The 22,983-nt window shown below is 38.1% G+C and overlaps 1 protein-coding gene across 1 annotated transcript in view; it reads left to right on the plus strand.

The window, feature by feature from the left end:
- The window catches only part of LOC116513564 (tolloid-like protein 1), a 140,784-nt gene that overhangs the window by 93,532 nt on the left and 24,269 nt on the right, over positions 1–22,983 (plus strand). Inside the window, 8 exon segments of the mRNA XM_032224706.1 lie at positions 3,242–3,426; positions 5,473–5,578; positions 7,006–7,130; positions 12,075–12,190; positions 16,950–17,052; positions 18,098–18,214; positions 21,272–21,417; positions 22,689–22,884. Coding sequence (XP_032080597.1) covers positions 3,242–3,426; positions 5,473–5,578; positions 7,006–7,130; positions 12,075–12,190; positions 16,950–17,052; positions 18,098–18,214; positions 21,272–21,417; positions 22,689–22,884 — 1,094 coding nt within the window.

A 22,983-nucleotide genomic window follows, 5' to 3' on the forward strand; every position in this document is an offset into this window, starting at 1 on the left:
CGTGTGCCAGAGGTGGGTTCCTACCAGTTCGCACCTATTCGGTAGAACCGGTTCGTCAAATCTACTGGACCGGTTAGAAGAGGTTCCACCAGTAGACCCGGAAAGCAGGCCACACCTACAGAAGAGGTTCCAAAAAAATTTGAAACCCACCACTGCCCCCCCCAGACAGACAGACAGACAGACAGACAGACTGACAGAGAGAGAGAAAGAGAAAGAAAGGAAGAAATAAATAAAGAAATAAAGAAAAAGAAAGAAAAAGAGTGAGAGAGAGATGAAAGAAAAAAAGAAAAAAAGGGACAAGGAGACAAAGGAAGGAAAGAGAGAGAGGGGGTGGGGAGGGAGAGAAAACACATGGCCGGCAAGCCACTCCCACCAGGTCACATGGCCGGCAAGCCACTCCCACCAGGTCACATCACCAGCAAGCCACTCCCACAAGGAGGCCACACCCACAGAGTAGGTTCCAAAATTTTTTGAAACCCACCACTGACGTCTGCCTGTTTTTGGCCATTTTTCAGGCTGTTTTCTGCTGCTCCAGCGCCTGCAAAGACTAGCTGGAAACCATGTGCACAGAAACCAGAAGAGCAGCTGGCAATGGCACACATGCCCACAGACAGGGCTCTGTGTGCCACCTCCGGCCTGTGTGCCATAGGTTTGCTATCATGGCTATAGTCTCATGACAATCTCAGTTTCTTTATATGGATTATGATGGAAGCAAATATATCCTCTTTACACAAGAGGAAGGTTTACCAGACTAGGAAGCATTTGCAGAAAAAACAAGAATATTATTTATTTATTTATTATTTATTAAATATATTTATATGCCGCCCAATCCTGAAGGACTCCGGGCGGCTTACAAAAAATATAAGAAAAACACATAAAATAAAGAAAACAATTTAAAAACAACAAACACCTCATACATTCATTCTAGTCGGGGCTGGACCTCAACAATGAGATCAACAGCCCCGGGCCTGCCGGAACAGCCAAGTTTTTACAGCTTTCCTGAAGGCCATGAGAGTGGGTATGGTCCGGATTTCCAGGGGGAGCTGGTTCCAGAGAGTCAGAGCAGCCATAGAGAAGGCTCTCCTCCGAGGACCCGCCAACTGACACTGTTTGGCTAATGGCATCTGAAGAAGGCCCAATCTGTGGGATCTTACTGGCCGCTGGGAGGTATATGGCAGCAGGCGGTCTCGAAGGTATCCTGGCCCTAAGCCATGTAGGGCTTTAAAGGTAATAACCAACATTAGAATAGAATAGAACATTTTGAAAGAGGGCAAGATAACCTAAGTAGAATCCTCAAAGATCTTCAATAGCTCTCATTGCGATATTCTGTTCTGAATCCTACGTGTCAGTATAATTTCCAGTCTGAAGAACTCTTGAAAAAGTTTATGACATAGGCAGTATATATGCCTGGATGATTTGCTTTCATCCTTTAATTTTATTGTGGAAGAGCTTCATATCAAAAGACAATAGGAGAAATGGACTTGGCGTATACATATCAGCACTACCATTGCAGTCATCTTCTATCCCACACTTAATTAGCCTGCTAAGGAGGATGTGATGGACATTTTATAAAATGTTCTGAAGTAAAAAATATGTCTGCAGCATGAAAAAGTTATATGATTAAAATAAAAGAATAAAGAAAAGATGGTTTGGAAATATTTGTTCTTGCCAACTCCATAATGCCTTCGGTAATTGCTTTCAATTTACAGCACTACCACTGCAGCCGTCTTCTATCCCATAAAGATATTGAAAGTTATTAAGAAAGCCCTCATGGGCGGCCTATAAATCTTAATAAAATGACTAAAAAAAAATGGGGAACTGTGAAAAAGCAATAGCGAATATAAGTGTCAACTTCATGTGAGGTTACAGTTTTGACCTAGACTATTATAGCACATTTTATTCAGTTTTACTTGACTTCTCTGCGGTAAATAAAAGCTTCTGTGTCATTAGCCAAAATTGTGTAGGCTTTTATGGCTTTTTAGGAGATTAAAAGTGACATACGATATTTATGTTTACTGCCTTCGTCCTGACCCCCAGCTCCGCTTCTTGAAAAGGAATTTCAACTGTGAAAGGATTCATGTTTCTTATTTCAAAACCATATCCCCATTAGAATCTTCTACCTATGACAGGGACAGTTGATTTGAAAAGTAACTACCAGCCCCCAGTCATATACCTTTAATATGTGAGCTAGTTTTTTTTGGGGGGGGGGCATATACTGTTTTAATTACAGGATCAGGTTGCAATTGACCCTGTGTGGAGAATCATTTTGTTTTCATTTATATGTATTATACCTAGTATACAACATATGAAAGCACCTGGTTACAAATGCATGCATCTAAGAAAATATATATTTTCTATATATTTTATATATTATAAAATATATATTATAATCTACCATAAATATATTATATAAATATGGTAGATTATAATATATATTTTATAATATATAAAATATATATAAATATATATTTTATATATTATAAATATATATTATAATCTACCATATTTATATAATATATTTATATTTACTCATATCTAGTATATAATATACTATATACTAGTGTATTGTGTGTGTGTGTGTGTGTGTGTATCTCTCTCTCTCTCTCTCTCTCTCTCTCTCTCTATATATATATATATATATATATATATATATATATATATATATATATATATTATATATATATATTACATTACAACCCCCCGGTATCCCCAAATATGGGAGGAAGATCACTACTTCCATTCTCTGTCCTTCGGCTTGTGTCGAGCCGAAGGACAGAGAATGGAAGTAGTGATCATACCGGGGGTTGTAAAATCTAATAGATATCTTTCACCCTGGCTGGCTGATAAGGAGTCGAGCTCTGTGGCTCAATGGTTAACACATCTGCCTTAGAGGCAATACAGCACAGGCTCGATTCCCAGTAAGGTATGGCTAGCTGATGAGAGCTAAATAGCTTGAAATAGATCTATACTAGTCTCCCTTTATTTATTTATCAGCACAAATATAACATATATAAATATATATATGTTTATATATGTTTTCTGAGGTTTTCGCGGGTGTTAGTATGTAGGTCTTTGGTTATTCGGGTTTTCTCCCGCGTAAAATTGGAGATGTTTTTATATATAAAAACTGTTATTAAAACAAATCCTACAATAAAATGTGAAATTAAAAAACTAAATAAAGATCTCAGCTCCCTCTTGGAAGTGCCCATTCAAATGACTTCACTTCTTTTCTTACCATAAATTGCAGATGCTGCTCCTATGTAGGCCGAAGAGGCAATGGTCCTCAAGCAATTTCTATTGGCAAGAATTGTGATAAGTTTGGAATTGTTGTTCATGAATTGGGACATGTAATAGGATTTTGGCATGAGCACACAAGACCAGACAGAGATGATCATGTCGCCATCATCAGAGAGAACATTCAACCAGGTGAGACAATTCTAGGATGGTATCCTAGATATTTTAGGCTAAAGTCACAAATTAAAACTGCCATCAGGATTGAGCTTTTGAGAATTGTAGTTCTTCAACATCTAGAACAGGGGTGTCAAACTCCATTTCATTGAGGACCACATCAGGACTGTGGTTGACCTCGGGGGGTCAGGCAGGTGTGGCCAACCGGATGGGCATGGCTAACTCTGTGTACATGGCCAGCTTGACGCTACTCCCCAAACTGCTGGCATGTTTCCTTTATGCATTGTGTAGATGGGGCCAAAGTTACACTGGCTTGATCTTTCCTCTTCACACTGGGTAAAGCTGGACATCCCTGCAGGCCAGATCTGACCACATCATGGGCCGGATGCAGCCTGCGGGCCTTGTAGTTTGACACCCCTTGTCTAGGTATCTGATGTGCCATCAGAATGGAGCATCTAATTATTGGTCTAATATTTTGGTGACTAAAAATCTGTTAATTTTTGTAAAAACTGCTTTGGATATAAGCATTAAATCTTGTAGATTAAACTTGTAATTCTCCTAATGAAATGAGCATTGTTTTAATTGGTTCCCAACTTCCTTATTTGCTTCTCTTCATCTAAATGGTTGTTCAGTTCAGGGGTCCTCAACCTCTGGTTCTTGGACAAGCATCAGTCGCAGCATTCCAGAAACTGGAAGCGAAGCCCCATTCAAAGGATACAGGAAACGCACGAAACCATGTCCCCTCTGGTTCATTGAAAAAAACTTTCTCCATGGAACTGGTCCCTGGTGCCCAAAAGATTGGGGGCCACTGGTCTAGTTGGTTGATATCATTCTGTTTATTACTGACTTATAAGACATGAATATTGGATCTCTAAGATACTGTATTTTTATTGTGGCCGTAATTATTTTAATTATTTGGATTGTTCTTTTTGGTGGGGTTATTTATTTCTACCTGCCCAGAGACCTGGTAGTGGGATGAGTGGCCATAGAAATTGTTTATGTAAATAAATGAAGAAGGATACCTCAAGAATGGAGTACTGTGAATGGGAAAAAAATCACCTAGATGAGGACAATTATTGAAGAAATTATAGAAATAAATGTACATAATGATAATCCCCAATAAAGATAAAAACAATCTTTAATAGCAATAGCAGTTAGACTTATATACCGCTTCATAGGGCTTTCAGCCCTCTCTAAGCGGTTTACAGAGTCAGCATATTGCCCCCAACAATCCGAGTCCTCATTTTACCCACCTCGGAAGGATGGAAGGCTGAGTCAACCCTGAGCCAGTGAGATTTGAACAGCCAAACTGCAGAACTGCAGTCAGCTGAAGTAGCCTGCAGTGCTGCATTTAACCACTGCGCCACCTCGGCTAATATTCAGGTCTATAGAAAAAATACAATCTTCTTTTGCCAATCCAGTCTAACTCCTGTTGACTTCACTAATACATCCATATAGTTTTTGACAACAGTTATACAGTAGTTTGTCAGTAGCACCTTCAGGGATATTTTTTCCCTCCCAATCAAGCTTGTAGACCTGAAGTTTTCTGGTGGGCTGGCCATCTAAGTCCCAATCAGATTTGATCTTGCTTGGCTTTTTGAGATCAACCGAATTCAACTAGGTACTGCCTCCTTATAATGCCTGGTCTCTGCTGTATTGTTAATTAATAATATGTGCTATAAAATTGCAACCAATGTCTTTATGTTTCCACAATGCATTGTAGAAAATAAGAAAGTAAGCGTGGAATAATCAAGTCAGAGGGTGACAGGAAATAATAGTTTTCTTAATATGCTGCATACCAAGATGACATTTCAGACAATTATTCCATCAGTAATTCAGTTCATGAGCAAACAGGTACATTGTTATTGCTGTTTAAAGGAAAAAAAAATGAGAAAGTTGCTTTTACCTGTGCACATATATCACAATTAATTCTGTGTTAGCCTTTGCAAACCAACTATTTATACCTACCCATAATATATTCTAATTTTCCTATGAAAGGAGTTATGGATTTCCCCCCCTTTCTTCCTTTTGAAAAAAAAATGTTTGAAATCTTCTGAATTACAGGCCAGGAGTACAACTTTTTGAAGATGGAGCCTGGAGAAGTGAATTCTCTGGGAGAAGCGTATGATTTTGATAGCATTATGCACTATGCCAGGAACACCTTCTCAAGGTTGGAGTCACAGGTTATACCTTTTGTCTTATAATTCTATTCTTCAATGTGAATATTCTGTGTATGTTGTTCCGATGTAGGGAGTTTTCAGAATTGCTTTGTGATGTTACACCTCTTTCCTAGGTGCCCAAATGTATTTTGTGGCTTTATTGAAGGTTTCATGGTATTTTTTTTGGGGGGAGGGGTGAATAATGATTGTTTTAAGGGAAGTTTCTTAAACTGAAGTTTTGTGTCAGATTCTTTCCAAATACTGTTCTGGAAAACCTGCCCAATTTGAGAAATGATAGAGGAATGCCCTGTTTTTACAATTTTAGCTTTCAGAACCATTGGAATCTGACTTGACTATGGAAGTAACAAACTAAAGAATGTTTCCTAGAATGCTAGAAAGAAGAAAAAAGGCTTTAAAAGCTATGCTTAATATCTTTAAAAAGTATTATATACTTTCTGTGAGCCGCCCTGAGTCCCCTCAGGGAAAAGGGCGGCCTACAAATATTAATAAAACCATAAACCAAACCATATTATATAGAAAAAAATAATCTCTGTGCTTATAATAGAAACACTCCAGCTATTATATGATTTAAAAACTTGTAGTTTGAAGATAATATATCTTTTAATCATGTAAGAGAAATAATTTGTCCATTTAAAATTAATTATTTTGAAAATGATTTGTGCAATTACAAAATGAATCAACCCATTCTTATTTATGCAGGCCTATCTTTTGCATACAATTATATTACATTTATTTCTTTTCCTGAATAGAGACATGCTTTTGGTTTCTTCTATCCCTTGGATAGCCTCTTGCATGTTGCATGTTGATTGGTTTTAATATTAGTAACCTTTTACAATAATTAGTTTGTTCCAATTTGCAACACTGCCTCTTTTGATTAAGGATCTGAAAGCCTTTTTCTGATGATGTCCCTAAGGTTTGCTGTTGTTTTAAATAAATATTTTAAGTATTCTTGTCACTGTAATGAAAATTTCAACAGAACAATGCATTAATCTCACACACATCAAAAGCTGTGAAAATTATTGTGCGCACAATCTATACTGAGGTTTTGAAAAAGCAAATGAAGACCTTTGATGCAGCTTTTAATGCACTAATTAACAATACGAAAACCAATAATTGTATTGTGGATTTTTTTTGTTCCTAATATTCTGTTGAAATAAGTATAATTAAAATAATTGGCCAAGATCAAGATGATATGCTGTTAGTACAAGGCCTTGAACAGAACAGTTTCTTTACCTATTGTGTGAATGACAGGAACAAGCCAGACTAATCAAATAACCATGTTATTATAATTGTTGACTTTTCCATTTCACTGGCTGCTTTTTGTTACTAAGGATATCTTATATAAATTCAAAATTCTTGATATGAAGAATAAGTTGGTTTTTTTTTGTTTTTTGTTTTGCTTCTTAATTATTTTTAGGGGTATGTTTCTGGATACCATACTTCCTTCCCGTGATGATAATGGGATTCGACCGGCCATTGGTCAGCGCACACGATTAAGTAAAGGAGATATTGCACAAGCCAGAAAACTGTACAGATGTCCAGGTATTGAATTGTAGAGAATAAGCATGAAGAAGCATAATCTAATATGATTAATCAGATCTAACTATAATTCTGAATTAAGGTGTTTTCTTATCTGCTTCTATTCAGGCAGTTACTTAAGGTGAGATCATAAACATTCTTAAAGCATTAAGGGATCAGTGGCTTGAATCTGAGTTTACCATCTCAAGAGGCAGTTCTGTGCTTTCCTAATGTAGCTGTTTACTTGTTGGAGATGACAGTGGGAAAAAAACATGATTCATTCTATCATTTCTTATTTAAGGTAGTGTACTCTAAATCCAGATCTATATTTAGACTGATGATGCATTTGTTTAGCATACTTCAACAGGGAAATCTAGTTGCTCTGCAGAACAGTGGTGCTAGATGTTTTTTTAAAAAAATGTAACGAGTCATAAAATAAGTACAACATTTGATCAAGAAATCTAATTGTAGGAAGCCTTGAAACTTGATTCTTTGGCTCTTACAGAAAAATTGGTTCATGTGGCCCTAAAATCTTGGTAAATTCCTTCCTTACTGCACTTTCTGAGCTATGTAATTGGCTAGAATTCCTCCATGTTTCAATTTCTTTTCCTGTCTATGAAGTCCTATCTGATAGTACAAGGAACCAAGTAGGTGATATTCATTTTGAAATGGAGCTTTTTTTTTTTTAATGGGTGCCAGTTAGGGAGGGACATTAAACGAACTATTCCCAAGACATGCAGTATATATTTGAATGTATGTCCATCTATGTGTCTCCCCAATAACTTCCACTGATTTTACCTTTTCTAAATGCTTCACAAGCTGCATTATGATGCAACTATGTCAAAACCAGAGGATATGCTGGAAAAATTGCATATGGCAGGCATAACATGACATCCAATTCATGTTCAACTAATACATGTTATTAAGAAACACACACACACACACACACACACACAAACACACATGATAATCTATAAACTAATGCTCCATCTCTATCATTCATAAACAAGATCCTCATTCATATTACATTACATCTTTAATAATTTCATAATTGAGATTTGGAAAAAAAAAATCCATAATTCTACATATGTCAAGCTATATATGAGATGACTTTCATACCGCACTCTGGAATTGACTTTCTGTTGGGCTTTAATGTCCTACGTCTTCTGGCATTTTATGTATAGAAGTCCTCAACTTACAACCACAATTAAGCCCAAATTTCCATTGCTAAGCGAGACCATTGTTAAGTGAATTTTGCCCCATTTTATGATCTTTCTTGCCACAGTTGTTAAGTGAATCATTGCAGATGTTAAGTTAGTAACATGGCTGCAATATGAATCTGTCTTCCCTGCTGACTTTGCTTATCAGAAAGTTGACAAAGGTGATTACGTGACACTGGGGGGGACACTGCAACCATCACAAATATGAACCAGTTACCAAATATCCAAATTTCGATCGCGTGACCTGGGGATGCTGCAACAGTCATAAGTGGGGGAAAGGGTTATAAGTCACTTTTTTCAATGTCATTGTAACTTCAAATGGTCACTGAATGATTGGTTGTAAGTTGAGGACTACCTGTGTTGCCAGCTTGTTTTGGACTTCCAAATTATTATGCCACACAGTAAAAAAAACAAAACCTGAGGGAAAATAATCTTTTAAATCTGTACCCCAGGTGAGCATTTTGGACTGGCCACTTCATATTGCAATTAACCCACAGATGAGCTTTGCTGGTTGTCTTTCAATGGTTTTATCGTTTGTCATTCTGCTGGTTTTGTTTCTTTTCTGTCGCTAAGAAGTTTTTCAGACTAGAAACAAAGTTTAATGCAGCTTTAATTCTACAGAAGCCAGCATCTGGAAACCCAAGACACTAAACCTCTGCTGTTTAGTGGAATTAGTAATGATTGCAGAGTTAAAAATAAACTGTTGATAATTAGCTATGGTATTTACTTTGAAAATGTCTAGTGCTGAATAAATTATTTAATATGCAACTCATATTTGATTAGGATGCCATGTGATGCAGGCTTGGAGTATAGAATGAAAGGGAAAATATTTCAGGATAAGCCAATGATTCTTTTTCTGCAGCTATGGAAAGATGTTACTTTGCGCTATTAGACATTTTCACATGGCATTACTGATACTTTCCTTGCATGTTTAGAATGAACTTTAAAATTGTTATAGTCCTATATTATATATTACTATATTATGTATATATATATATGACATTATATAAATTTTTGCCGTGCTGTCATGTTTAAATGTAGGTAAGACTGAATGTAACATTAGCCAGAGAGCAATATCACCAGCCTATCTTAATAGCAATAGCAATAGCAGTAGACTTATATACCGCTTCATAGGGCTTTCAGCCCTCTCTAAGCGGTTTACAGAGAGTCAGCATATTGCCCCCAACAATCTGGGTCCTCATTTTACCCACCTCGGAAGGATGGAAGGCTGAGTCAACCCTGAGCCGGTGGGATTTGAACCGCTGAACTGCTGATCTAGCAGTAGCCTGCAGTGCTGCATTTAACCACTGCGCCACCTTGGCTCTAATCGGTGATCTTTTTTGAGTTAACATCTAAAGGTTTTGAAAATATCTTATAATTAATTTGCTTTTAATTATTCCTGTGACTGGCCTCCTGCACTGAGATAAGGAAATGCAGGTCTCAAATATGAGGTATTCAGAAGACATTCAGATCTACCAAAAAAGCCACTTGTTGATTGAGGCCCATAAAGATAATTAAGAAATTGTGTAGTAGCAGAAGTTTCTGCAGGGTATGATAAAAAAAGAGGAAAGGATGTGATTGAAGCTCCACCTGTGACATTCATGTATCAGGGAGCAGGGAATGGATGGTCCAAAGCGTTGATACACTCCTCATTAACACAACTCAAGCTCAGCACAAAGAACCAAGAAATACACCAGCTTTAGACCTGGAAACTTATCAAAGAGAGATCCAACCATGAACTGAGAAATTTCCTGATGGTAATAACAATAAATTAGTGGAACTGCTTGCTTCCAGAAGTTGTGGAGGTTGTTGGACAGTCATTTGTCCAAAATTGTATAGGGTCTCCTGCTTAACTAGAAGTTTGGATTAGAATACCCCCAAGGTCCCTTTCAACGTGGTTATTCTGTTACTATTACTGTTGTGTCAACTGGGGTAGGGTAAAAATAAAATTTTAAAAAATTGCAACACAAGAGAAAAATAAATATATTCATACAGTGCTGCTGAAACAAAATATCAGATTAGTAAAATAGGAAATAATGTATCAATAACTAATTGTCAATATAGCAATGAAATGAAAGAGATAATGCCAAATGTTATGTCATTACTAGGACTCCCCTATCTAAGTAGTGGTTCCAAAACAGACTAATGTGTAGGCCAGGTAAGGGGAAGGGAAAGCCTGCTGCACCATAAGGCTAGTACTTGCCTATAGGAGCAAGTCTTGGACTATGTGGTCTTGGCAGAACCAGATTACTCAGGACTGCATCAGTTTCCTGACTCTGCTGGCCATCAGTCTATTGAGTTGAGTTGAGTTGAGTTTATTGGTTTTGTATGCCGCCCACTCCCAAAGGACTCCGGGCGGCTTACAATAAAAGGGGAAGGGGAATAAATAAGACAATACAAAATTTAAAATACAAAAACATTCACAATTAAAGTGGGGCTGGATACTTCAACAGCCCCAGGCCTACTGGAACAGCCAGAACGTAGTAGCTTTACGGAAGGCCGGGAGGGTAGTAAGGGTCCAGATCTCAATGGGGAGATCGTTCCAGAGGGTCGGAGCTGCAACAGAGAAGGCCCTCCCCCGGGGGGGGTCGCCAGCCGGCATTGGCTGGCAGATGGAATCCGGAGGAGGCCAAGTCTGTGTGATCGAATCGGTCTTTGGGAGGTAATATTGCTCACCCTGTTGGGCGCCCCTTCTTTTAGAGCTATGTAGGTTATGGGCTCTTGGAGTGTGGAAATGAATTTGTCATAGCTTGATGTTAAAACATACAAATGGAAGTAGGTGAGATATGCCACAAGCAACAACCTGTCACCAACAAGGTGGGAGGCTGCATAATGACTATTGCTGGGAAAACAGGAAAGAACAATTGCTGCCTTCTTCAGGTTTCAACTTAATTTTTAAAAAAATCAAGGTGACAAAAATGTTGGTCCCTGCAATCTGAAAATTCTGCTATCACATCAAATCAACTGCAGGTAAAACATCTACAGCAGGAGTGTCAAACTCACATCATCATGTGACACATCGGGACTTCCCCCTCCTCACTAAATCGGGTAGGGGCAGGGCCAGCATATGACGCATCCAGCCCACAGGCCGCGAGTTTGACACCCCTGATCTACAGTATTAGATCTATTCGTTGAGATTTTGACCAGATTTTGTTGTACTAACTTTGCTTTAATCATCTTGGTGGGTAACTTTACTGGATTCTGGAAGGAGGGTTATGACCTTGCTGGTGCTTCTGGATCTGTTTCACGTGCCCAACCAGCATGATTCACAAACGTTCCTTACATGTTTAATCTCAGGTAGTTTAAACAGCCAGAGGGTCATAATGCATTTGTGTCTTAATGATGAAACATTTAAAAATAAATTATTGCTGCAACAAATACAATCTGGCATATATCCTGGATCAAATAGTTATTAAATAAAAATGGTAGTTGATTTCCTGCAATGGTTTTACTTTTTCAGCACTGCCCCCCCCCCCCCTTTTTCCCCTGTACAATATTGTAGTGAAAAAAGAAAGTTTCCTTGCCTGGTTACATAGCAGAGCAACTTTTAAAGCCTGCTGTAATTTTGTTTTAAAGAAGACTTTCTAGAAAAGTATTTACTCAAGGCCGACTCTTGAAAAAAGGGGTTTGCATAAAGGATGGTCATTTCTCTTTCTGCCTTTGGTGAATTCCAGTAAGAAGAAGCATGTTTGCCCAAGCAGCCCTTCCCGGAGAGCTCACAATTTCTCTATGATCTGATGTCTTTCAGCATGCGGTGAAACCCTGCAAGAGTCTACAGGCAACTTTTCCTCTCCAGGATTTCCAAATGGTTATCCTTCATATACACATTGCATATGGAGAATTTCAGTGACTCCCGGAGAGAAGGTACTTTGCTCTGATTTCCAACTCTGGTTCCTGAGAAAGAAAACATTTTATTTTATTAGAAATGTTAAAAGCGTTAAAACTGAAGGGCTTGAGGGCTTCAGTTTTGTGAAGAGTGGGTTAATCAAATAAAGCCTTCAAACAACGTCTTCATCAGGGGTGGGGTTCTACCGGTTTGGACTGGTTCAGACTGATTCGGGTGAACCGGTATCTCCGAAGATCAGCTGGGAGCGAATTGGTTTGCTCCCTCTAGCAAGTGGGCCCACCCACCCCTGCGCTTTACCTACCTTTATCTTCTCAGCTGAGCTGCGCGGCAGAGTGGATTGACGAGCCTCAGCTATTTTCCTTCCCAAGCAGCAATCCAAAAGGTAAAGAGAGCCGAGGTGGTGCAGTGGTTAAATGCAGCACTGCAGGCTACTTCAGCTGATTGCAGTTCTGCAGTTCGGCTGTTCAAATCTCACCGGCTCAGGGTTGACTCAGCCTTCCATCTTTCCGAGGTGGGTAAAATGAGGACCTGGATTGTTGTTGGGGGCAATATGCTGACTCTGTAAACTGCTTAGAGAGGGCTGAAAGCCCTATGAAGCAGTATATAAGTCTAACTGCTATTGCTATTGCTATTGCTAAATATACTCTAAACTGTGCACACACGCAGAGCACACATTCTGATGCGTATTACAAGCAAAGTGGGAGTGTGCGCGCAAAGCACAAGCTCAGCAAACCAGTTGTTAAACCGGTAAGATCCTACCCCTGATCTTCATCCCTGATATTTTGACTCAATCTTTTATTTCAGATCCATTTATGTTTGAAACCTCATGTAAAAATGAGTAGTCTGGTGATTTCACAATTGGGACGATATAACTACCAAACTAGCATCATGGATTTTAATTATGTTGTTAGTGGTGCACTCGGATGGAAACTCAAAAACAGATTATCCTATTATTTTTGTAGACAGCATAGAGATTTAAAAGAATCAATTTTCTAGTCTTCATTTTTTTGAAATCTCTTAGTGTTTCTTGACATTCATATGAAGCATTTAATTTGTGGGGGGAAATAAACCATGTTTTTAAACTTCAGGAATCATTCTGACTACCTGTTCCGTTACCTGCTGTCAGGCCATTGCTCTCCTAGTAATGTGAAGAGCTTTTAGTCCCAGATCAAAGGTTGTTAGTTATTTAGTTAGTTAGCAGGCTACTTCAGCTGACTGCAGTTCAGCAGTTCGGCTGTTCAAATCTCATTGGCTCAGGGTTGACTCAGCCTTCCATCTTTCCGAGGTGGGTAAAACGAGGACCCGGATTGTTGGGGGCAATATGCTGACTCTGTAAACTGCTTAGAGAGGGCTGAAAGCCCTATAAAGCGGTATATCAATCTAACTGCTATTGCTATTGCTATTTCTTTGATACAAATGGTTATTTGAAAATGGCTCATTTGATGAAAAGATTGCACTTAACTTCTTTAGTTTTGCCAAATCCTGAGTACCTATTTGAGTTATCTCACTGCATTCTGACAGACCTGTGAAAATGAAACAGATTACTCTGCATCAGACATCATTGCTACTTCTAATTTATTTATACAGCCACACATTTTTAATTGTGCTGGCAAATGTTCATTGATTGTTTGTCTTTGGAAATTTGTAATCACGCGATCCCCTTTAACTCTTGATCTGCTTTGTCTCCAGTTTTTCTGTGTCTGCTGAATTGCAGAACACATATTAATGTAATTTTATGGATATTGGAGAACACAAGCAATGTCATATTTAGCCATTGTGTTATCATAACTACCAGTTTTGAAAGATTTTTGTTCTGTGGTGAGATTTCATGTCCAATATGGCATATCGCTCCATCATCTAATGTGTTTTTTTCTTCCTCTACCAAATGACTATGCTATAGTACTGTCCTACTAGCCTCATTTCATAACATAAGGGGAAGAAATGTAACAAATAGTTTTTCATCCTGCCTTGTGCATTCTCAGAAGGATAAAGAATGGAAAAACAAAGCTGAATTCTATAACTTCTTTCTTTTCGTTCAAATAATTGAGTCTGTTATGCAAGTGTGCTTGCATTTGGAAGAAACAGAAATTGTATTTTGAAAATAATTTAAAACATACTTAAGATTTTATTATGAAGTGTGTCATTTCCTTTATTAAGCAAATTGTAATTTTATATTTCATGCCTGTAATAAAAATATGTATGTCAGAAATCCTACAATTTTTAGCATATAAGAAAATGAAAATAACATATTGCTAATGTATCAAAACTTTTTGGTAATTGTCCAACAATGCTCATAAAGCTTTAGTCCATCCATTTCAATGGGTGGGCTGGAGCATGCCTAATTTTTTATTCAGTCATGGAAGTAGTTGGCAGTCGTAAACACAGCTGTGGGCCAGACCATCATGTGCGTCAGCTCAACTGCATTGTAACCAGTTTATGTGTTAACTGTTTGGATCCCAGTTTTAAACCCAAAACTTTATAAACAGATTGAACCAGTCATAATAGTAATGATCAAAGGACAGAGAAGTCCAGATGTTTACTAATGCCATAGCTTAATAATTGAATCTAATAAGCATTATAGAACTCTGAAGGCTGAATTCACCACTCTGGCTCCTTGGCCATCATTTTGGTTCCACCGCAAATCCGCACTCGACTAAACCGCGCCCGACTAAACCGCGCCGCTGACATCAACAGGGCGACAACAGCGCGGAGACAGAAGCACGCTGTAAACCCTAAACCTAAAATTAACCCCTAAACCTAACCCCCCTAAACCTAATCCTAAACCTAACCCTAAACCTAACCTTAAACCTAACCCTTAACCTAACCCTAAACCTAATCCTAACCCTTAACCTAACCCTAAACCTAACCCTAACCCTTAACCTAACCCTAAACCTAACCCTAACCCTAAAGCTAACCCTAAAGCTAACCCTTACCTTAAGTTGAATCAGCTTGCTTTCAAAGCGCTATTTAAAGCGCCCTTCTTTCTCTGCGCTGGCTGTTGTCACCCTGTTGATGATGTCAGCGACGCAGTTTAATCGGGCGCGACTTAGTTGAGCCGGTTTTGACGGGTCACGATCATTTTGGCTCATGGCCAAACAAACAGAACTTAGGCATAGTGTTAAAAGAACGCATATTGCAGATAATATCTGAGCATTGTTACTGGGCACATTTTAACTAAAAGAAATATTGAAAATATATCCTCAGATCTCATTTTGATAATAACACTGAAGTATTAGTAGAATTTAGTGTAGTAGTATTTGTTATCACTACTCCTCCTGATTGTTATAACAACAACACAGGATGGTAAAATGTGGTCACAGATCTCTCACATAAGTACTGTTTCTACTGGCTCAGTAAAAAAAAAATAACAATGTCAATGATATAAAAATTTTGCTATATAAAATATGGGCAACAGAGTAGTAAGTTCCAGAGAGTCATCAATATAGAAACCAGTGAATTAACCAACTATTTTGGTTGCCTTTTCTTCCAAAAATACATATAGTTTAATAAACTATTAAATAAAGTAACAAATTTATATATTTCTTTTAAAACATTGCATACTACTTTGTATCTTGATATATGTAGGGTAGTTATAAATCTCTGATTAGATGTAGAATTAGAAAAATGTTTTCATAACTTCAGTATGATGTGCTTTCCATAGTGCACTGTATGCAAATTATGGGCAGGTGAAAACCAGTAAGTAAACATTTAAGTTTATTTTTCAGATATCAGCATTGTATTTTTTTATAGCAAGTAGAGGAAGGATAGATTCCCATTCAGATACAGAGGACATGTGCCAAGGTAGTTGTCAGGAGAAGTACACCATTGGAGTATGAAATTGCATTAATCACACAGTAGCAAATAATCATTTGAAAGCAATTGTTCAAAATATGATATGCTCCATCTTAATATGGTTCAATTCAAAATAATCAATACTCTGATCTTATTCTTTAAGCAGACACTCTCCAGAAAATGATTGGCCACCTCTGATACAGTTATAATTACAATAAGTGCCTACTTCTATAATAGGCCAATTGAAATCACAGTCTTAAACCTTACTTTAAAAAAAAAATCAATACAAAGCTTTTATCCCCTTCCTACATTTCAAAGTTTCCGTCCCCTGCCCTGCAGGAAATCATAGACATATCAATTGTCTCTATTCTTGAGCATGGTAGTAATCAAGGGTTCTTATCTCAGATGCCGCTATGGAGATTGTCCTCTGATCTGGCTGACTCCTTTGGAGGATACAAGAAACCAGACACTATTTTTCCCTATGTGATAAGGGTGATGAAATCTCTAGCAGCATCTGATGAGTTTTGCTGCTGAAATCACTAGGCCACACAGTTAATGCATTTCAAATAAATGTACAGGATATGAATATGCAGGAGAGATTCTGTTAAAGAGGTTCTCTAGTGTCACTAGCTAAAATATGTGCCTTGAAATGGATGCAGTCTGTTAGGCTCGTCTTGGCTAACAAAATAAAAGTTCAAAATCCTTACAACTGGGTTTTATCAGAAAATTAACAATCCCTTCCTTCTGTTACGTCTTTAAGAGCAGTTTTTGATCTCCCCTTTAATCACCCAAATGTCATCTCTTCTTCTGTCTGTCATAAACACATGATGCTATTCAGAAGGTAAGATTTCCAAAATTATCTTAGAAATACCTTCTTCCACTTTAAAACTAATATGCTGGTAAGAACAGCTTTGCGTTTTTCTTTTTTTTTTTTTTTGTCAGGCTACAAACCAATTTACGGGTACTTTACATTTTTTTCCCCAGATTGTTCTAAACTTTACAACAATGGACCTCTATAAGAGCAGCCTCTGCTGGTATGACTACATTGAAGTAAGAGATGGCTACTGGAGAAAATCTCCTCTGCTTGGTATGAAACTATTGTGGTCAGTTTTGAAAAGTGAAAAAGAGAAATAACAATAACATAAGTGGAAATGGAGTTAGTCTTTTGAATCAGGCAGGGGTGCCTGTAGGGAGGTTTTTTTAAAAAAAAATCAAGATTGCAGCCACAATCTTGAAGCCGCTATCAAAATCCTACTTCTTTTGAGCTGAGGTGGCTGAGTGGTTAGAGTGCAGCACTGCAGACTGCAGTTCTGCAGTTCGGCTGTTCAAATCTCACCGACTCAAGGTTGACTCAGCCTTCCATACTTCCGAGGTGGGTAAAATGAGGACCCGGATTGTTGGGGGCAATATGCTGACTCTGTAAACTGCTTAGAGAGGGCTGAAAGCCCTATGAAGCGGTATATAAGTCTAACTGCTATTGCTATTTTTTTAATGTGCCCCTGGAAAGGCTGGGAAAGATGTTATAGGATGATGTAATGTGATGGGTACCTCAAGAAATGATTTCAGAATTAAAATAGGTAAGAGTGGTTTAGCTTAAGCATACTAAGTTAGTGTCAGTTATTTATACATCTGCCTCATTTCTGCTTCACAATAAAGTTTTAAAAAATAAATGAAGTTACTGCATTTCTTCTCCGATGTTTGTTACACATTAAATTTTACTTTATTTTCATCTGGATGTTTATAGATCTATTATTCCCATGATGGAGAACTAATGGAACACATGCCTGAAGTGGCACATGGAGCCATGTTGCCTGGCATGCGCGGCGGTGCCCACTCCTCTTCTCATTTCTGGCGCGCATGCGCATGTGATGATCAGCTGGCCTTTGTGCATGCAGCAGTATTGGAAACCGGAAGAGCTGGTCTTACATTTTCCAGCGTGAGCATGCGCTTCTGGCCAGCTGATCGGCATGTGCAAAGTGGCACACGGAGCCATGCCGCCTACAATGTGCGGCATCGCCCCTTCCTATTCCGGGTTTCTGTAGTTTGTGTCTCCCACTGCTTATATCATACTGCATGGCATCATCTTTAAAGATGCCTTAAAATGCACTGTCTCACTTTTTACATTTTTTTAGGCAGATTCTGCGGAGATAAACTCTCAAACATTCTCACATCTAGTGATAGTAGAATGTGGATCGAGTTCCGTAGCAGCAGCAACTGGGTAGGGAAAGGGTTTGCAGCCATTTATGAAGGTGAGTCCATAGGAAAATCAACTAGGTTAAACCTTTATACCAGATTAACTTAAAATACCTCCGTGGCCCAAATTCAGCAGGATGTGCATTTTGTATAACATGTGAATTTTTAAAAAAGCAGGAAAATACCAAAATGCTAAAACATGGCTCTTGAGGTAATCACTTGCTAAAATTCTTCCCTCATACTGCTTTTAAGTTCAAAGAGAAAAAATGCAGGGAAGATTTGAGCAATTATTTAGATTACTTCTAGGATTATTAGTAGTCTTCCCTACTGGCCAGATTTGCTGAGGTTTATGAATTACGGACCCAGCACATTTATAATGTAGTGAACCAGGGGAGATTGCCTTATGTGTTAAAGGTAAGGATATGTGAGTAGATGTGAATGTATGTGAAGTCCAACCCATATCAAAGGGTTTTCTTGCATTCTACCCTTGAATAATTACCAGATGCCTTGTACAGAGAATTCTTGGGTGATATTGCCTTATACAACTTTCAAGTATCTTAAAATTCTTTTGTGTTCTAATCTCTTAGAAGATATTTCTGGACCCTTCTAAGTAGTAACAAACCTTCAAACTGTGGCAGCATACCAGGTTCTGTATGCTTAGAGCTTCCTTTCTGATGAGAAGGGAATTTTCCATGCACTGCAGATTTCCCATTGTGCATGCCAAGCATTTCCCTTTCATAGGCGACAAAGGGAAGCCCCTACATTAACAGGTATTGGCCCAGACACTGAAGCTGCTGGGTCATTTCCTATGGCTCCTATCCAGTCTGCAATTTACACTACATTCAGAAAGTATTCAAACCCCCTTCACCTTTGTTGTGCTGCAGTCTGATTCTATAGTTATTGAAAATCATTTTTTTTCTCATTGATCTACAGTCAATACTCCATAATGACAAAAATGAAAACAGAATTTTAGAAATATCTGTAAATTTATTCAAAAGAAAAAACTGAAATATTACATTGCCACAAGTATCCTGACCCTTTGCAATAACACTTGAAATTTAGCTTTGGTCCGTCTCCCCCATTTCTTTTTATTGTTGCTAATATGTTTCTACACCTTGATTGGAGTCCATCTGTGGAAAATTAAATTGATTGGACATTATTTGGAAAGGCACACACCTCTCTATAGAAGACCTCATAGCTGACAATGCAGAGCAAAAGCCAGGAGGGCAAGGGAATTGCCTGCAGAGCTCAGAGACAGGATTATTGCAAGGCACAGATCTGGGAAAGGCTACAGTAAAATTTCTGCTGCACTGAAGGTTCCTAAGAGCACAGTAGCCTCCATAATTCTCAAATGGAAGAACTTTGACACAGCCAAGACACAACCAAGATCCCAGCAATTGGGGAGAAGGGCCTTAGTAAGAGAAGTGAACAAGAACCTGATGGTCGCTCTGACTGAGCTCCAGAGATCCTGTGTGGGGATGGGATAGAGTTCCAGAAGGACAACCATCACTGCAGCTCTCCACCGATCTGGGATTTATGGCAGAATGGCTAGATGGAAGCCTCTCCTTAGTCCAGATACATGAAAACCAGGGGTGGGTTCCGGCTTGCACAGGGACACGCTGTGCGCGCATGCTTGATGCGCACTATGTGAGCATGTGAAGTACTAAAAAATGCTTCTGCGCATGCGCAGAAGCCATAAACAAGATGGTGGTGCCTATGGCGCTGCCGAGAAAACCGGTTCAGTGGTATGGCAGACCAAGTACTAACTATTCGGGTGAACCAGTCCAAACCAATAGGAACCCACCTCTGATGAAAACCTGCTTGGAGATTGCAAAAAAGCACCTGAAAGACTCTTAGAGTGCAAGGAACAAGATTGTCTGGTCTGATGAAACCAAGATTGAACCGTTTGTCCTCAATTCTAAATGTTATGTCTGGAGAAAACCAGACACTGCTCATCGCCTGCCCAATATAATCCCAACAGTGAAGCATGGTGGTGGCAGCATCATGCTCTGGGTTTTTTTTTTCCAGCAGCAGGGACTGGAAGATTGGTCAGGGTTGAGGGAAAGCTGAATGGAGCAAAGTACCGAGATACTCACGATGAAAGCCTGTTCCACAGTGCTCAGGACCTCGGACTGGGCCAAAGGTTCACTTTCCAACATGACAATAATCCTAAACACACAGCCAAGACAACATAGGAGTGGTTTAGGGACAACTCTGTGAATTTCCTAGAGTGATCCATCCAGAACCCTGACTTGAACCCTATTGAACATCTCTGGAGGGACCTGAAAATGGCTGTACACTGGTGGTTGACATTCAACCCGACTTGAGCTTGAGAGGGTTTGCAAGGAAGAAGGGCAGAAAAATCCCCCAATCCAGGTATGCGAATCTTGTCACGTCATACCCAAAAATGACTTGAGGCTGTAATTGCTGCCAAATGTGCTTCAACAAAGTACTGAGTAAAGAGTCTAAATACTTATGTCAATGTGATATTTTAGTTTTTTTTCTTTTTAATATATTTACAGATGTTTCTAAAATTCTATTTTCATGATGTCATAATGCGGTACTAAGTGTTTTAATTAGTGAGAAAAAAAATGAACTTCAACAACTGTAGAATCAGGCTGCAGCATAACAAAATTGACAAAAGTGAAGAGGGTCTGAGTATTTTCTGAAGGCATTATATACAGTACATACAGAAGGTGGATTGCACTGCATACAGTGGTGGGTTTTACATTTTGTTACCACTGGTTCACCACCCGTGCACCATCCGTGCATGCGCCCGGCCTTCCGTGCATGCACTTTGCTCGTGTGTGTGCCTTCTGTGAATGCATCCGGCATCAAAAATGTGCCTAAAAAGGATGGCATAGAGCCGAGGCAAGTGGGTGGGCAGGGACCCACCCGTGATTTTTACTACTTGTTTACTACTGGTACTACTGGTTTTTACTACTACTAGTCTGACTGCATACAGTTTTAAACATACATTTTATCCAGAACACTTGATGAAGGAATCACATATTTGTAATTTAATGGGTCCTCCAGACACCAGTAACTTCTCATTTTTTAAAAAAATGTAAATATTGGAAGTAAGCTTACGTTTCTTCTTTTGTATTCCTTAGCAATTTGTGGAGGTGAGATACATAAAAATGAAGGCCAGATCCAGTCTCCTAATTATCCCGATGACTATAGACCAATGAAGGAATGTGTGTGGAAAATAACAGTGTCAGAGAACTACAATGTTGGATTAACCTTTCAGGCATTTGAGGTAAAGCCTTTTAACTGATCTGAGGAAACCATCTTGTGACTAACTGACAGTGACATTTAAGGGAATCCTCATTAAGCCAACATAGACACAAAGCATTCTCTGTATAACATAAAGCCATACAGTAGTTCATATTTCCTTTCACTGACAGTTCCATTGCAGAAAGATGAAAGGGTTTTATATTATCTCACTATTTGAATAGGAATGTTTTAAAAACTGACAATAGTTTCTTTTAGCAAGTAACTAATCCCATTCCAAAAGGCTATTTAAGAAATAGGACTTTTATTTCTTTCTAAAATCTCTTTGTTCTCATTACTCTCTTCATACAATTACATCATGCTGATATTTTATAAAGGGATCAAAATTGTACTGAATTTTATAATAATTTCTTAGTATTAATTTTAATTTTTATATAATGTAATTTTATTCGGAACCAGGAAAATATATCTCATAGCATTGTTCAAACTTCCTTTGTGTCATAGGGATTAGAAAATAGGTAGATAGATAAATAGAATTATATAAATGAAACTTAATAAAAAGGTTTTATAAAGTTTTTATTCAGGGTGTGCTGATTTTTTTTACTATATGTCTATTTTCTTTCCTTTTCATTAGCTGTTAAAATAATAGGAATTCAAACTGCAATCTTGTTCATAATCAATCAACTCAGGGGCAGAATTGTACTCTAAAGAAATTTCAAAAGAGCCATTCTGATGAAACTCATCTGGAGTAAGAACTGAGGGAAAAGCATCCTGAGAAAGATACAAGATATCCCTTAAATAGCACAGTTATAGAATGGAAGCCTTGTGGTGCTAATATCCCTCTTTAAACTTAGAATTGCTAGTGTCAATAGACCATTGGCCAGAATAAGTATAAAGACATTGATTTTTTACTATACTAAGTTTTGCCTAAGGCAAAACACTATTCCAATCTAATCTACTGTATGTGTGATCATATTAAACATTATTTTTGTTGCTCAATAAAATACACTATCTGTTGAATTTCCAAGCTTCATAACTTTTCATATTTCTGATTTTTGCATCTACCTTAAGTTCAGCTTGATACTTATTTGGCCACAGGATTTCAATTAAACAACTTTTGGTTGCCAACATAATTTCTCTCCAATTTAATTTTAATTTTAAAAGAAGCCCTGTTCAGGATTTGAACAGTTTCCCAAGAAACGATATGTTTATATTAGAAAATAAGTAACACAGTAAAAATTGTTAGCAGAAATATACATATTACAATTTTGATCAAATATCATTTTATATTTGCAGATTGAGAGACATGATAATTGTGCCTATGATTATTTAGAAGTCCGAGATGGAATGAGTGAAAGCAGCCCTTTGATTGGCCATTTTTGTGGCTATGATAAACCTGAAGATATAAGATCTACCTCAAATACCCTGTGGATGAAGTTTGTTTCTGATGGGACAGTCAATAAAGCAGGATTTGCTGCTAATTTTTTTAAAGGTAATAGTTTGGGCAATTAGTCGTGTAGTTGCATTTAAGAGCCATGGTGGCGCAGTAGTTAGAATGTAGTATTGTAGGCTAATCCTGCTCACATTATCA

Source organism: Thamnophis elegans, chromosome 9, assembly GCF_009769535.1.
Source record: "Thamnophis elegans isolate rThaEle1 chromosome 9, rThaEle1.pri, whole genome shotgun sequence".
In the NCBI taxonomy this organism is placed as follows: Eukaryota; Metazoa; Chordata; class Lepidosauria; order Squamata; family Colubridae; genus Thamnophis; species Thamnophis elegans.